Here is a 13,652-nt window from a genome sequence, read left to right as displayed (position 1 = left end):
GCAGACGGTCCAAGTGCTTGTGCTCAGGCAGCCATGTGGGACACCCAGATGATGCTGCTTGAACAAGCCTTTGCCAATGTTACCACTTGGAGAGTGAAGCAGCACATGGAAGATCAATCTCTTGTCTCCCTGTTTCCACCAACTCTACCTTTCAAATAAATAAGCCATTAAACAAATAAGCTGTTACAGGATAAAACAGAGGTGAACTATGAAAACACTGTGCTAAGAGTAAGATGTCAGTCACAAAAGCCATTTATTCTATCATTCCATTTATAGGAATGTCCTGACAGACAACTCAGAGATGGAAAGTAGATAAATGGTTGCCAGGCATCGAGGTAAAGAAGTGACATCTGGGTCCGGTGCAATAGCATAAAATAGCATAAAATTCTCAACTTGAACATGCCGGGATCCCATATGGGCCCGGTTCTAATCCCGGCAGCTCCACTTCCCATCCAGCTCCCTGCTTGTGGCCTGGGAAAGCAGTTGAGGACGGCCCAAAGCTTTGGGACCCTGCACTCGCACGGGAATACAGGAAGAAGCTCCTGGCTTCAGATTGGCTCAGCTCCAGTCACTGGAACCATCAAACAGAAGATCTTCCTCTCTGTCTCTCCTTCTCTCTGTGTATCTGCCTTTCCAATAAAAATAAAAAAAATAATAATAAAATTTAAAAAAAGGTGACTTCTACAGCATCCTATAGAAGGGACTACAGCCCTGGGGCTTCCTTGTAAGGTGACAAAAAATGTTGTAAAAACTAGTGCTGCTTATAGTTATACAACTTCACAAACACAAAAGACCTCTGAACTATACACCGTTCTAATGAGATTTATTTATTTTTATTGGAAAGGCAGACCAGATCTATGAAGGAGACAAAGATTTTTCTGATTTTTATTGGAAAGACAGATCAGATTTACAGAAAGAGAGGATATTGCTCTCTCTCTTTCTCACCATTAATCTGCTTTTCCAATAAAAAGAAATCTTACCAAAAAAAAAAAATTATACAATGCTTTATCAGGATCCATTCTAAGGGCTTCACAATTAACATCTACAAAAACATTGGAGGAAAGTACAGAGGAGAAAATATATCACCTTGAAAAAAGTCAATGACTTTCTGAAAATTCAAAATCTACCACCAGAAGTTGTACCTCTAAGCTTATCTGAAAGGGTAACACTGAGGGAGAAGAACGGGAGGTGGGGGAAGGAAGAGTGAGAAAGAGAAAGAGAAGAGAACATCTACTTGCTGTTCACTCTCCAAAAAGCCACAATGGCAGCAGCTGGTCCAGGCAGAAAGCAGGGGCCTGCAACCCCATCTGGAGCTCCCACATGGACTGCAGAGGCCTAGGTAGTTGGGCCATCCTCCACTGCTTTTCCAGGTGTGAGCAGGGAGTGACTCTGAAGTAGGGTAGCATGGGAGTTAAAGTGGCACTCTAATACAGGATGCCAACATGCAAAGCAGTGGCTTAACTTGCTGCATCCTAAATCAGTCTTAGCTAGCAGGTGTGTATCTCAGCAATCTTTGATAACTAAAAACCATCCAAGTTTGCAATTTGTAATCATTTTCTTTCAAAAAGATTTTTGTATCATTTCATTAGATTTACCATAGCCTAGGTAATATATTTAAAACTAGAGCATAAAAATCTATCATTCTTAACAAAACAGCCACATTCTACTTACCTTCTGTATTACTGACTGTTGGCTCAGGAGTGAGTCTGCCATCACTGATGTTAGAGTTCTCCTCATTGGCATATATCATATGATCATTCTCTGTATTTTCGGGCCACTGTGGCACCCCACTTGTGTCTGCTGAACAGCTGCATGCATCCTCAGCTTTGTTGAAGTACCTCTGCAGCCACCCTGGTACAATGTTCTTCACAGACTCCGTAACCCTGCTGAGAATGCCCTGTTGACGAGGCGACAAAAAGCCATTTTAGAAATTTATCTTTTCCACTACACATTTACAAAAAGTCATGCCAAGCAAAACACAACTGTTAGCAGCAAATCTGACAAAATTTGGTCACTGACATTAATGATGATACAATGTTAATTTAAAAAGTTCAGACATTAAATTCTCACTTTCCTTCTTCTATATGCATTCATGAAGAAATAATTGCCCAAATATTCATTATTATTCTAATAATTAAAAGCATATCTACAGGTCATCAAATGAGCATTTCCTTTAGTAATAAAATATGCAATAAATGTCAACCTCAGAGAAAAGTCACCTAGTTTTACCCCAGTGTATTAACAGGAAAAATAGGCAATACATTCAACAATCATTTTTATTATACATTCTTTAAGAAACAAAAATTTAGACAAATAGAAACATAGCTTTAGAAAGACAGAAAATTAACAAGAAAGAAAAGAAGCCAAGACCTTTTCTGATGGTGAAATTTTCTAAAAATCTGAGGAATTAACTTTATTGTTATGACTTTTGAAAGGTAAAAAGTGATATAGTAAATGAGTCTTAACAGTTACTACAAATTTGCTGTGTGCCAGACAGTTTCTAAGCAATTAGACTATTCAATTTACTCTTCAAAGTAACTCGATCAAATTAGAATTAACATGCTCACTTGATGGATAAGACAGACAATAGAGCCAAGTACAGTCACTGCTACAATCTCGCCCTGACAGAGTGAGAAGGATGGGCTTTAGGACTGCCAGAATTTATGATAAAACTTGAATACTCCCCCAAGTATGATTTACTCTGAATAAAGAACACACACACAGAGCTGGAACAATGGCTCAACTGACTAATCCTCTAGCCAGTACTGGCATCCCACACAGCCAACAAACTGGAAAAGCAGTGAAGGATGGGGCCCGGTGGCATGGCCTAGCAGCTAAAGTCCTCGCCTTGAACGCCCCAGGATCCCATATGGGCCCGGTTCTAATCCCAGCAGCTCCACTTCCCATCCAGCTTCCTGCTTGTGGCCTGGGAAAGCAGTCGAGGACGGCCCAATGGTTTAGAATCCTGCACCTGTGTGGGAGAAGCTGGAGGAAGTTCCTGGCTCCTGGCTTCGGAATGGCATAGCACCGGCAGTTGTGCTCACTTGGGGAGTCAATCACCGGATGGAGGAGGATCTTTCTTGCTGTCTCTCCTCCTCTTTGTATATATCTGACTTTCCAATATAGTTAGATAGATAGATAGATAGATAGATAGATAAGCAGTGAAGGATGGCCTGAGGCCTTGGGACCATATACCCACTGGGGAACCTGGAAAAAGCTCCTGCCTCATGCAACCATTTAGGGAGTGAACAGTGACTGAAAGATCTTTGTCTCTGCTTCTCTCTCACTTTTTAAAATTTATTTATTTTTATTGGAAAGGCAGATTTACAAAGAGGATAAAAGATCTTCCATCCACTGGTTCATGCCCAAAGTGGTCACAATAGCTGGAGCTGTGCTGATATGGACCCAGGAGCTAGGAGCCTCCTCCAGATCTCCCATACGGGTGAAGGGTCCAAGGTTTTGGACCATCCTCTGCTTCAATCTGTCTTTCCAAAAAATATTAAAAATTAATTGAAATGTAGGGGGAAAGGGAAATCTCAGAGCCTACAGAACTGTATCATCAAATTAAAATTTAATTAATTGAATTTTTAAAATAGAAATTAATTTTTAAATGAAATTGGGCCCAGCACAGTAGCCTAGTGGCTACAGCTCCCTGCTTGTGGCCAGGGAAAGCAGACTAGGACAGTCGACAGCCCAAAGACTTGGGACTCTGCACCCGCGTGGGAGACTCAGAAGAAGCTCCTGGCTCCTGGCTTTGAATTGGTACAGCTACAGTTGTTGAGGCAACTTGGGGAGTGATTCAATGAACAGAAGATCTTCACCTACGTTTTTCCTCTGTATATCTGACTTTCTAATTAGAAAATAATACTAATAAAATAAAAAATGAAATCATATGAAAATACTTCTCGATCTTCAAGTATAAAAGAAACAACATATCGTTAATATTATTATAATGAGAAAAAAGCTACCAAAAACAAACAGACGTAAGGTGTCCAAGTTTTGGCACTTTCAGTAGAAGTCACAGAAGAGAAAAAAGCATCAAATACAAACAATTAGCAAGGCGAAGGCAATATACATATATGTAAACCTACTCTGAAAGCCCATATGGGAAGCCATTGCTTCTGGGCAGAGGATTAGCCAGATCTAGTAAAGGATCAACTCTGGAGGTAGTGCCCACCAGTTTCATCAAGCGCCCCCAAGTGATTCTGACTTAAGCTGAAATTTGACAACCATTACTGACATTACAAAGATTAAGAGAACAGATGGCTAGGACCCAGCACACATGCTACAGACCCAGAGTTCCAACAACCTGATTTGGCCTGGCCCATCCCTGGCCATTTTCAAGGAATGAACCAGTGGATGGATTAAGATTTCTCTCTCTGTCTCCCTCTTTCTCTTTCAAATGCATACATCTCCTTTCAAAAATCGTTTTCAGTAAACCATGGGAACTGCTTCTATCAAACAGATTTAGCTAAGTATCTCCCTTTACAGCAATTTTAAACGTGTTGATGTAACAAAGATAGAACTCAAGGCACCAAAGGAAAACAGAGAGAATGAAGGAACTAGAAGAAAATGGTTTTCTTAGAGAAACAGAATTTCCTTTGACCTACTACCACCAAGACCTAGCATAACTATGTTTTCAGTTCCTAAAAGAAACTCTTTGGGGTGGGCGTTGTGTCACAACAGGCCAAGCCGCCACTTGTGAATAAGAGTACAAGTCCTGCTTTTACTCTGCTTCAAATGCAGCTACCTGTTCACATGTCACAGAACAAGCCAATGAGGGCTCAAGTACTTGCCCCCATTATGTGACAACAGGATGGAATTTTGACTCCTGACTTCAGCTGGGCTCAGCCTCTTGCTGGGGCTATCTGGGGAGTGAACCAGCAGGTGGAAGAGCTTGCTCTCTGTGTGTCTGTGGCTCTTTCTTCCTCGCTCTCCCAGTGCTCACCATCCAGCCTTTCAGAACAGACCAGTTTCTCTAAAGGAGAGGCTTTTCAGGCCTTGCTAGGAGTGGACCTGGGGGTCACAATGTGCGAGGCTGTTTTGTTCCTGAGAACCTGAGACACCGAGCAAGAGCTCCAGCAGCTGGATTATTCCTCATGCGTCTCCGTCAGCATGGCCCGGGCTAGACAGAACTCAGTCTGCCCAAGAGAAACAGGGGAGGCAGGGACCACACTCCTTGAGCCATTACCCTGCTGCACCGTCCCAGCACTGCCCGAGGAGTCATCAGCAAGAAGCAGGAGCTGGAAGCAGAGGCAAAGGCAGGCACTCCAACGTGGGATGTGAGCGTCCCAAGCAGGATCTTAACTGCTCAGAATTGCCTGTCCCGGCTACGGAATGCAAACCCCTTCAAAATTCACTGGCAGGAAGAGAAACATGAAGTTCATGGCACTGTAATCTGGCACAATTGCCTACAAAATACTGCTGCATGTTTTTCATGCAATGCTTGAAAACTGAGGATATGTGGGTTTTTTTTTTTTTAAAGATTTATTCAAAAAACAGAGTTGGACCCGGAACAAGGGCTCCTTGGCTACATCCTCACCTTGCAACCACCAGGATCCCATTAGTGCACCAGTTCATGTCCTGGATGCTCCACTTCCTTTCCAGCTCCCTGCATCTGGCCTGGGAAAGCAGTAGAGGATGTCCTAAAAGCTTTATTTAGGGGCCCGGCGCCGTAGCCTAGTGGCTAAAGTCCTCTCCTTGCATGTACCTGGATCCCATACAGTGCCAGCTCATGTACTGGCCACCCCACTTCCTATTCAGCTCCCTGCTTGCAGCCTGGGAAAGCAGTCAAGGACAACACAAAGCCTTGGGACCCTGCACCTGTGTGGGAGACCCGGAAGAAGCTCCTAGCTCCTAGACTCTGGATCGGCTCAGCTCTGGCCATTGCAGCCACTTGGGGAGTCAATCAGCAGATGGAAGATCTTCCTCTCTGCATATCTGCCTTTCCAATAAAAATAAATAAATCTTTAAAAAAGGCTTTGCTTAGATCATCATTTAACCATCACAATTTTCCACTTTGCAGATGAGCAAATTAAGAAATACTTAAACAACTTTTCCAAGTTTGATTAGAGCAGGGATTTAAATTCAATCTGACCTTAAGAGTTCGACCTCGGGGCTTAGGTGAACAAACCTGCCCGCAGCATGGTGGCTGCAGGGAGGTTCGGCCAGGCAGGGCTCAATGCTTGGGGCCCGAGTTCCAGCCATCACTGCCAAGCAGTGGGAGAATCCTGACTTGCAGGCGGCAAGCTTTAGGGTCTTGGGGGTGTGGAATTACTGCTTAGCGACATCCGTGGATAATGTCGCCATACAAGTAGGTGAGGAATGAATCCTGAGGAACTCCCAATGACAATGCCATTGTACTTGCAAGTAAGCAATGGGACTGGGACCAGAAAGGGCTGAACAAACCTGAGCTTACCAGCAAGTGCAGAAACCAGGCTGGAGCACAGGTCATGATGGGCTAGGCTAGTTTGCATGAGCCAGGGATGGCAGCCGACTGAGCAGGGTCAGGGTCCAGCACCCACCAGTGAGGAACTGGGGGCAGACTGGGTCAGGCCAGGCTATAGAAACCAAAGGCCAAGGCAAAGACAGGTGAGGGACTATGCCAAACTTGGTCACAGCCACCACTGGCATGCACAAGATTTATGGCTGGAAACAGGCCTGGTTGGGGAGTAAAGAGGTGCCCCAGCTGGGTTGCAGCACCCACTGGTGAGTGTGAGGCCAGAGTAGAGGCTGCTGTCTAGCCTGGGCATGGCTGCAGTGTCCCTTGACACAAATATGGACTGGGTCTGAAGTGTGCCAGATCGGGGTAGACTCCAGCACCAACTGGTGCCCGTGAGAACCAAGGTAGGTAGGTAGGTGTAGAATGGGCTGGGCTAAGTCTTTGCCACTGCTGAGCCATATGTATCTGTGTCTGGGTGTGGACCAGGCTTGGCTAAGCTATAACACCCAACAGTAAAAACCAGAATGGGTGACGGCCAGTCAGGAAAGGCCACTGCAGGACTAAGTATAAGTAGGGCTGGTGGGTGTGAGAACTGGCTTTGGGAGAGGTTCTGATGGAGGAGCTTGGCAACCCCTCTGTCAGGACACAGTCCTTGTAGGTGAGCACAAGAACCATGACAGGGGAGCAGTCCATACCAGGCCAGGGAACAGTACCCACTGCCATACATTTGGCACAGGTCAGGGGTGAACCAGGCTGGGCCAGTCCACATCACCCGCTGGTGAATCTGAGCAACAGAACGGAGTGTGGGTCAGTCCAGGTTGAGCCGTAACACAAACCAGTTCACATGAGGGCCAGAACTGAGGGCCAGATGGGCTGGGCTCGGCTGTGGCACCCACCAGTGTTGGGGTGGGCCTGGCCCAGCTAGGTTACAGCACCCACTGGAAAATGTTGGGGAGAGGCGGGCCATGACAGACTAGACCACAGCACCCAACCAGCACACATCATGGGGGGTGGTATGGCGGGAGGACAAAGACGGTAGGAGGGATGCAGAGGACTCCCCAACTGGACCTCCACTCTCAACTGTTGAGCATGAGAGTTGGGATGGGAGCAGACCAGGCTGTGCAGGGCTACAACAATGTTGGCTTCATGTGAGCTGGATTAGGGGAAAGCCATGCTGGGTTGACTGTTCCTACTGGTGCAAGCGTAAGTCAGAGTGGATGGGTTGGTTGAGCTTTGCCCCAGCATCAGCTAGCGGATGCTGGCACTGGGGGCAAATTCTGTCAAGTTAAACTGCAGAACCACCTGGAGTGTGCAAAATCCAGAAGTCGGAGTGGGCCCAGCAGGAAAAGTGGGACTTCCCTCTTGGGTTGCCACTCCCACTGGAGAGCATGAAAACCAGGACTGGGGCAGGCATGGCGAGACATAGTACCACCCACCAGCAGGTGTGTGGGCTGGTTGAGTTGAACTAGGCTTCAACGCCAACTGACATGTATGAGAGCTGAATGGAATGTGGGACAGAATGGACAAGTTTGCTGTACATAGTGGCAAGCATGGGATGGGCCCAGTGGGGGTTATTATGGGTCATTCCAACTAGGCTGCAGCTACCACTGGTGCACATGAAGGCCAAGTTGTGTGGAGAACAGGATTGGGCTGGGCTGCAACATCCATCAGTTTATGTAGAAGACAGGGCTGGAGACAGAACTGACCCAGCAACTGCAACTACCAGTGTGTGCAACAGACTGTGCCAGACCCTGTATTGGCAAACACACACAAGAATAAGGTCTGGAATCAATCACCTCAGATGAAGTTTTACTGGGGATCTCCCCAACTGAATTGCTGGACTCAGAACTCAACCATGGAGAGAACTGCATGTTCCATGGTGTGACCGTGGAGTGCGGAGCTGGGTCTCCTCAGCGGCTGAGACAGAGCAGTGAACATATTCAGGTGCACATGGAAAAAATGGCAGTGCACTGGAGTCTGCAGAGGATACATGGTACCACAACAGAGGACAGAACAAATGGATCAACTACCCCAGCCAAGTGTTGGCAGTGAATATACGGACAAATGCAGACTCTAAGGTGGACTATGTCAACCATGGATTCTGGAGAGATTTCATTGTGCGTGGAGTGGCGAGATCGGCAGTAATTCAGAACTGTTGAACTATCAAAACCACTTGAGAAGAACCCTCGGAGCATATCCCACACTGGGGACCCTGGGGTGGTGTCGGGTGACTGTCTCCCATCCCAGGGTGCAGAGGCATTTGGGAGGCTGGGTGTGGCTTCTCTCCTTATCTCCCCTCTTCCCCCAGACACAGGAAGGAAAAAAAAAAGAATGTGGAAATGGTGATCTCACCCACCTTCCTATAACCCTCGATGCTTACTTATCACCCTAATCAACTATGTAAAAATCATCAAAATAAAAGCAATCATTACAAAAAATTCAATCTGACTTTGAGCAAATTAGAGACAGACCTGAAATCAAAACTACTTACTATGTTCTGGCATGAGTTCAATGTTCAATCTCTAACTATCTTCCCTTTTCAAGACTGAGAACATCCTTTGAAAGATAACAGTAAGATCATCCACAAGCTACCAAACATTGCAGTATCACATAAACCAACATCCGGCAAACCATGCTCTATGGGTCAAATTCAGCCCTCAGCTTGTTATTCAGGCCTAGAATAACTTTTACATTTACTACATGATTTTAAAAACAAGACCAAGAATAATTTGTAACAGCAGAGCCTAAAGATTCAGTATCTGTCCCTTTACAAGAAAAATTTTTCCAGCCTCTGATCTAAAAGTACTGATGGGAGGAGATTGACTCTACAACTCCAAAGTAGAAGACAAATCTAAAACACACCCTCCAAAAGGGCAAACCAACCGATTTCTTCTGACCAGGAGGTGGCAGCAGGTTCTTCCAAAGGCAGGGGTCTGGTGTGCCTGTGGCCTTTACTGTGTGGCCACTCGGCCCACACTCTCCCCCGGAGTTGTCTGTCTGAGCTACACACACACACACACACACACACACACACACACACACACGAAAGCAGACTTAACAGAACAAACCACAGTCTCACAACTAGAAAAAAAAAATCACTTCTTAAATGCATCTGGATCAAAAGGTAAAGGTGTTGGGGAGAAGGCAGGCGATTACCAACGTATCAACAGTTACTCATTATATAGTTGAATAACCTCACAGATTTATTTCCATAATTTCAAGCAAATGACAATTTAAAGGTCACACATTAAAGGAAGAAATTTTAAAGCTCTAGACACCTCAGCAGAGCTAAATCAGAAGTCAGAACAGAAAATTACAAGTCAATTGACACGCAGCAAACGCAGCAGTTGCAGCACTGGGTGACTGCACCGTCAGCCCGGCCTCCAGGCTCTGCCCAGTATCCACCAGCTCCCAGGGCCAGACCTCTCATTCTTCCTCCAACCTTGTACTGCACATCTAAAAGCTTCAGTTTTTTCCACAAAACCCTCAGACACTTCATAAAATGACTATGAAACATGCCATGTCATGAAGCTCCATGCTATTCATGATGACTCAGCAACTATTCCAAAACATGCCGTTGATAGCTTAGAATAGCAGAAAGCGAGCAGATCCAAGGAAGTTCCAGCAAGAATTTTTAAAAATTCAAGTGTTAAAACCTAATCTTCTTTGAATAAATAAAAAGGCCAAAAACATTTTACATGTAGGCAAACGACCAATCAGCAAGATTTTAACACCACATGGCCTGAAATATTAGCAACAACGTGGACCATAGGCAGTTACGTGGCTAAGGCACTATTTCTCCAAAATTAGTTTGGGTAAACACATCCTAAAATAAGGTGTAATTTTAACTTATGACAGCTTGATTTTTAACCTCTGTCCAAATCACTGATTCAAATTCCAAACATTTCACTTTTCTAAGCCAAATACGTTTTATATCTAAGAAACCACTCTTAAGGGATTTTATTCTTAGGAGAAACAGAAAGCATGTTCTCTAACTTCCGTTCCACACAAGGATTCGGTTAGGTTAAAGAGCCAGACTCGTGACCTGAATTCTAATCCTCAATGCACCTGGAAATATCCCTGTTACTCACAAAGAAATGGGAAAACCAGGCATTTCTGTGCATACCTGGGAGAAAACCGGTGGGAGGAATGCCAACCTGCGCAGCCATCAGCACAGAACTACTCAACACAGTCCCCAACTTTTGTGATTTCTGATATTTACTTACAAGATTCCGATCTGAGGATCATCAAGCACAGTGCGTATGTTCAACCTTGACTAACATCCAACATAATGTAAGAAGGCTACCTTCAAGATTATGCAACAAGTTCCCATACCCTTCTACTTTTTAAAAAGTAAGATTTTACATTTCTAACCTTACTATCATTGAAAAACTATTCTCAATGGCTTTATTATCAAAACAGGCCTTTGACATTTTCCTGCTCTGTCCTTCCAGCAAACAAGTGAACACTGGAGAAAAGAAGAAGAAAAAAAGAAAAAACAATTTTCTCAGGCTCACTGTCTCCATTACAGTTAGAATCCATTTTTTAGACTCAGGATCAACTTTTTACACCACATAAACACTCAGGAAACTCCAACCAGCAACGTTCCCGCAGTATCCCGAGTCCCTTCACTTGTAGGATCCGCGCCGTAACCCCAAAATACTTGGAGCATGAGCTCAGAGCCGAGCTCCCGGTCAACCGTGGAGGACGGCCAATGCCAGCCTCTCATCTGGAGCGGGGGAGGGCCGAGAAGCACGGCGGGCAAGAGACGTAAGGGTGGAGAGGGACTTTCAAAACGGGGACCTGGAACCCGGTCCAGCGGGAAGAAGGGAGCCCCAAGCCCCGCTCTGAGATCCCAGAGGGGCACACTGGGCATTAAGTTCCACCTTCCGTGCGGCCCCGGTTGCCCGCGTGCGCGGGAGGCACAGCACCCCCGGCCCAGTCTCCGTCCCCGAAACTCCCAACGGGACATCCGAAAAGCAGCAAGCAGGAAGGCCGCTGGCCACGTCTGGCTCTTTCTTTTCCCTCCAGAAGACATAAAACCCTCAAACCCTTCAATCCCTCCAAAAACTAAAAAGAGAGAGAGAGAAAGAAAAAGAGCAAGGGAAAAGAAGAAAATGCGCGCACTCGTGAAGCCTGGATTTTTGCTTTCCCGCTGCGGGCCCGAGGACAGGAGGGTCGGATGGCCCCGAGTCCCACGTGGGCGCCGCCCGCCCGGCGTCCACTTCCCGTCGGCGGCCCGCAGCGGGCCTGGCCTCCCTCCGCCCCGGGACCGCCCGTCCACGTGGGGGGACCCGAGTCCCCCCGGGCCCTTACCTGATGCTGCGGTCGCCCCTGCTGGTAAGGCTTCACCGGCCCGTGCTGGCAACGCCGCGTCCGGATCTTGCCGCCACCGCCCCCTCCCATTCCTCCGGCTCCCGAGGCCATGGCGGAGCCCCGGCCGCCTTTCCCGCTCTCGGGGCGGGTCAGGGGAGGGCGAGAGGCGGCCCCGCCTGCCGGGCGCCCCCCTCCCGCACCGCCCAGCCCCGGTCCGACACCGCGGGGCGGCCCTCCCCCCCCGGGAAGCGCGAGTCCCGGCCCGCAGCGGCCTCCCGCCTCTGTGGATGTCACAGTCTCTATGGAGATCGGCCGCCGAGAACGCCGCGCGCTGCCGCGGGCGTCGCCGAGGCCTAGGCAGAACGCCGGCAGCCCGAGGTTCTCCTGCCGTCAGCCCGCCGGGCGCTGCCGCAGTCGGAGCCGCCGCTCGCCTCCCCCTCCCGTCGGCGCACAGGGCCCGCCCCGCCGGCGTCGGCGTCGGCGGCCGCGTCGTCGTCGTCGTCGTCCGGGTCGCCCGCAGTCGCTGCCGCCGTTGCGCCTATTGCCGCTCCTCAGGCCGCGGCCGCGGTCGCGAGCCAGGACGCCGTCACTCGTCAGCGCCCGACGCGCTTGCATCATGACGCTGCGACCTCAGGTGCTGGCGAAGAGGAAGGAAAGGGCCGCTGGAGCCCGCGCGCTGGGCCGCGAGGCCCGCTGGGAAACGTAGTTCAACGGAGAACGGAAGAGGAAGACGGCGGTTGGAGCAAACCGAAGGAGGGCGAGACGCGCGGCGCGTGACGTGAAGCCGGAGGAGTTGGTGCGGTTTTGCTTTTTTTTTTTTTCTTTTTTGGCTGCCCTTGGCTGTAAATTTAGACTCCGAGAGAGGCATGGCACATTAAAAATACTCACCTCCTCCCACACACAGGAGTTAATGGATCGCATAAAAAAAGTGGAAGTTGATTGAAAAGAAAAAATAGTGTCCGCGATCATTGGGCCTAAAATATAATTAGCAAAAATATATCCACCCTCATTCACTTGGCGTTAGACATCATATAAAGGGTGTGTTTTTTGTCAAACGCACAGGGTTGTCCCTGTGTGACCTTGAATAACCCAAAACTTTCTAAGCCTTAGCTTCCTCTTCTATAAAAACGGAAGTGTTCAGAACTGCCCTTGTAGCGCTGTAGTAAGGAGCAGACACGCTCAGCCAAGTGTGTTTGCTGGTATGCAAGAAACGCATTTGGTGATTACGGTCTTGAGCTGTGGAGTGAACCACACAGAGACATGTATGTGCTTCAAATAGAAGGTACTAACAAAGTAAGTGCACTTGTCTCAAAGATTGAATGCCCATGATAGGAACTGACCGGAAGTCCTCTTCTTCCGCCCACCTAAGTGTCCAGAAAACAGGTGGGCACCACTAGGACACAGACCTAGATCTGTAACCCAACTATTTTGTCCAGAGTTGAAACCAGTAACCCAATGGATAGAAAAAAAAATGTGAGAAATCGCAGGCTTAACGTTGCGTTTGAGACAGTTATTTTAAAGCTTACCATAACTTTGAAGCCAAAGTTAAATCACTTACTAGCTGTGTAGCCTTGGGGAAGTTACTGATCCTCTTTGTTAGCTTCAGTTTCCTCATCTGTAAATGAATGAATGGATATTTACCTATACACCTTTGTAACAGGGGAGTGGTTCTGGTGAAAGGAGATTAAACACTTAGGTGACGTCTAATACCCCCAGTTCTCCAGTGCTAGCTATGAACTGTTAGGACATTTAGGCCATCTCCACCACCAAACTGTATCACTCAGTTTACTATTCTAATCATAGACGTGAACTTTTTACGGGACCTTGGCACTTGTGTCCGTCGCGAATCATCACACACACAGCAAATTACTTTGGGTGGCACCTTTGGCCCTAA

The 13,652-nt window shown here is 47.4% G+C and overlaps 1 protein-coding gene across 3 annotated transcripts in view; it reads right to left on the bottom strand.

Moving 5' to 3' along the window:
• NUP153 (nucleoporin 153) overlaps nt 1–13,652 on the bottom strand; it is a 75,579-nt gene that overhangs the window by 47,614 nt on the left and 14,313 nt on the right. For 2 of the 3 annotated variants that reach the window (XM_058667720.1, XM_058667722.1), the window contains 2 exons: nt 13,317–13,373; nt 1,672–1,897 (listed from right to left, as the gene is read on the bottom strand). In XM_058667720.1, coding sequence (XP_058523703.1) covers nt 1,672–1,897; nt 13,317–13,373 — 283 coding nt within the window. Of the gene's footprint in view, nt 1–1,671; nt 1,898–11,758; nt 12,329–13,316; nt 13,374–13,652 lie in introns of those variants that run through there. The other variant, XM_058667712.1, reaches the window with a different exon arrangement.

This window comes from Ochotona princeps, chromosome 1, assembly GCF_030435755.1.
Source record: "Ochotona princeps isolate mOchPri1 chromosome 1, mOchPri1.hap1, whole genome shotgun sequence".
NCBI lineage: Eukaryota > Metazoa > Chordata > Mammalia > Lagomorpha > Ochotonidae > Ochotona > Ochotona princeps.
The sequence above is the reverse complement of the archived record's forward strand: the minus strand, read 5'-3'. Positions and strand labels throughout refer to the sequence as shown.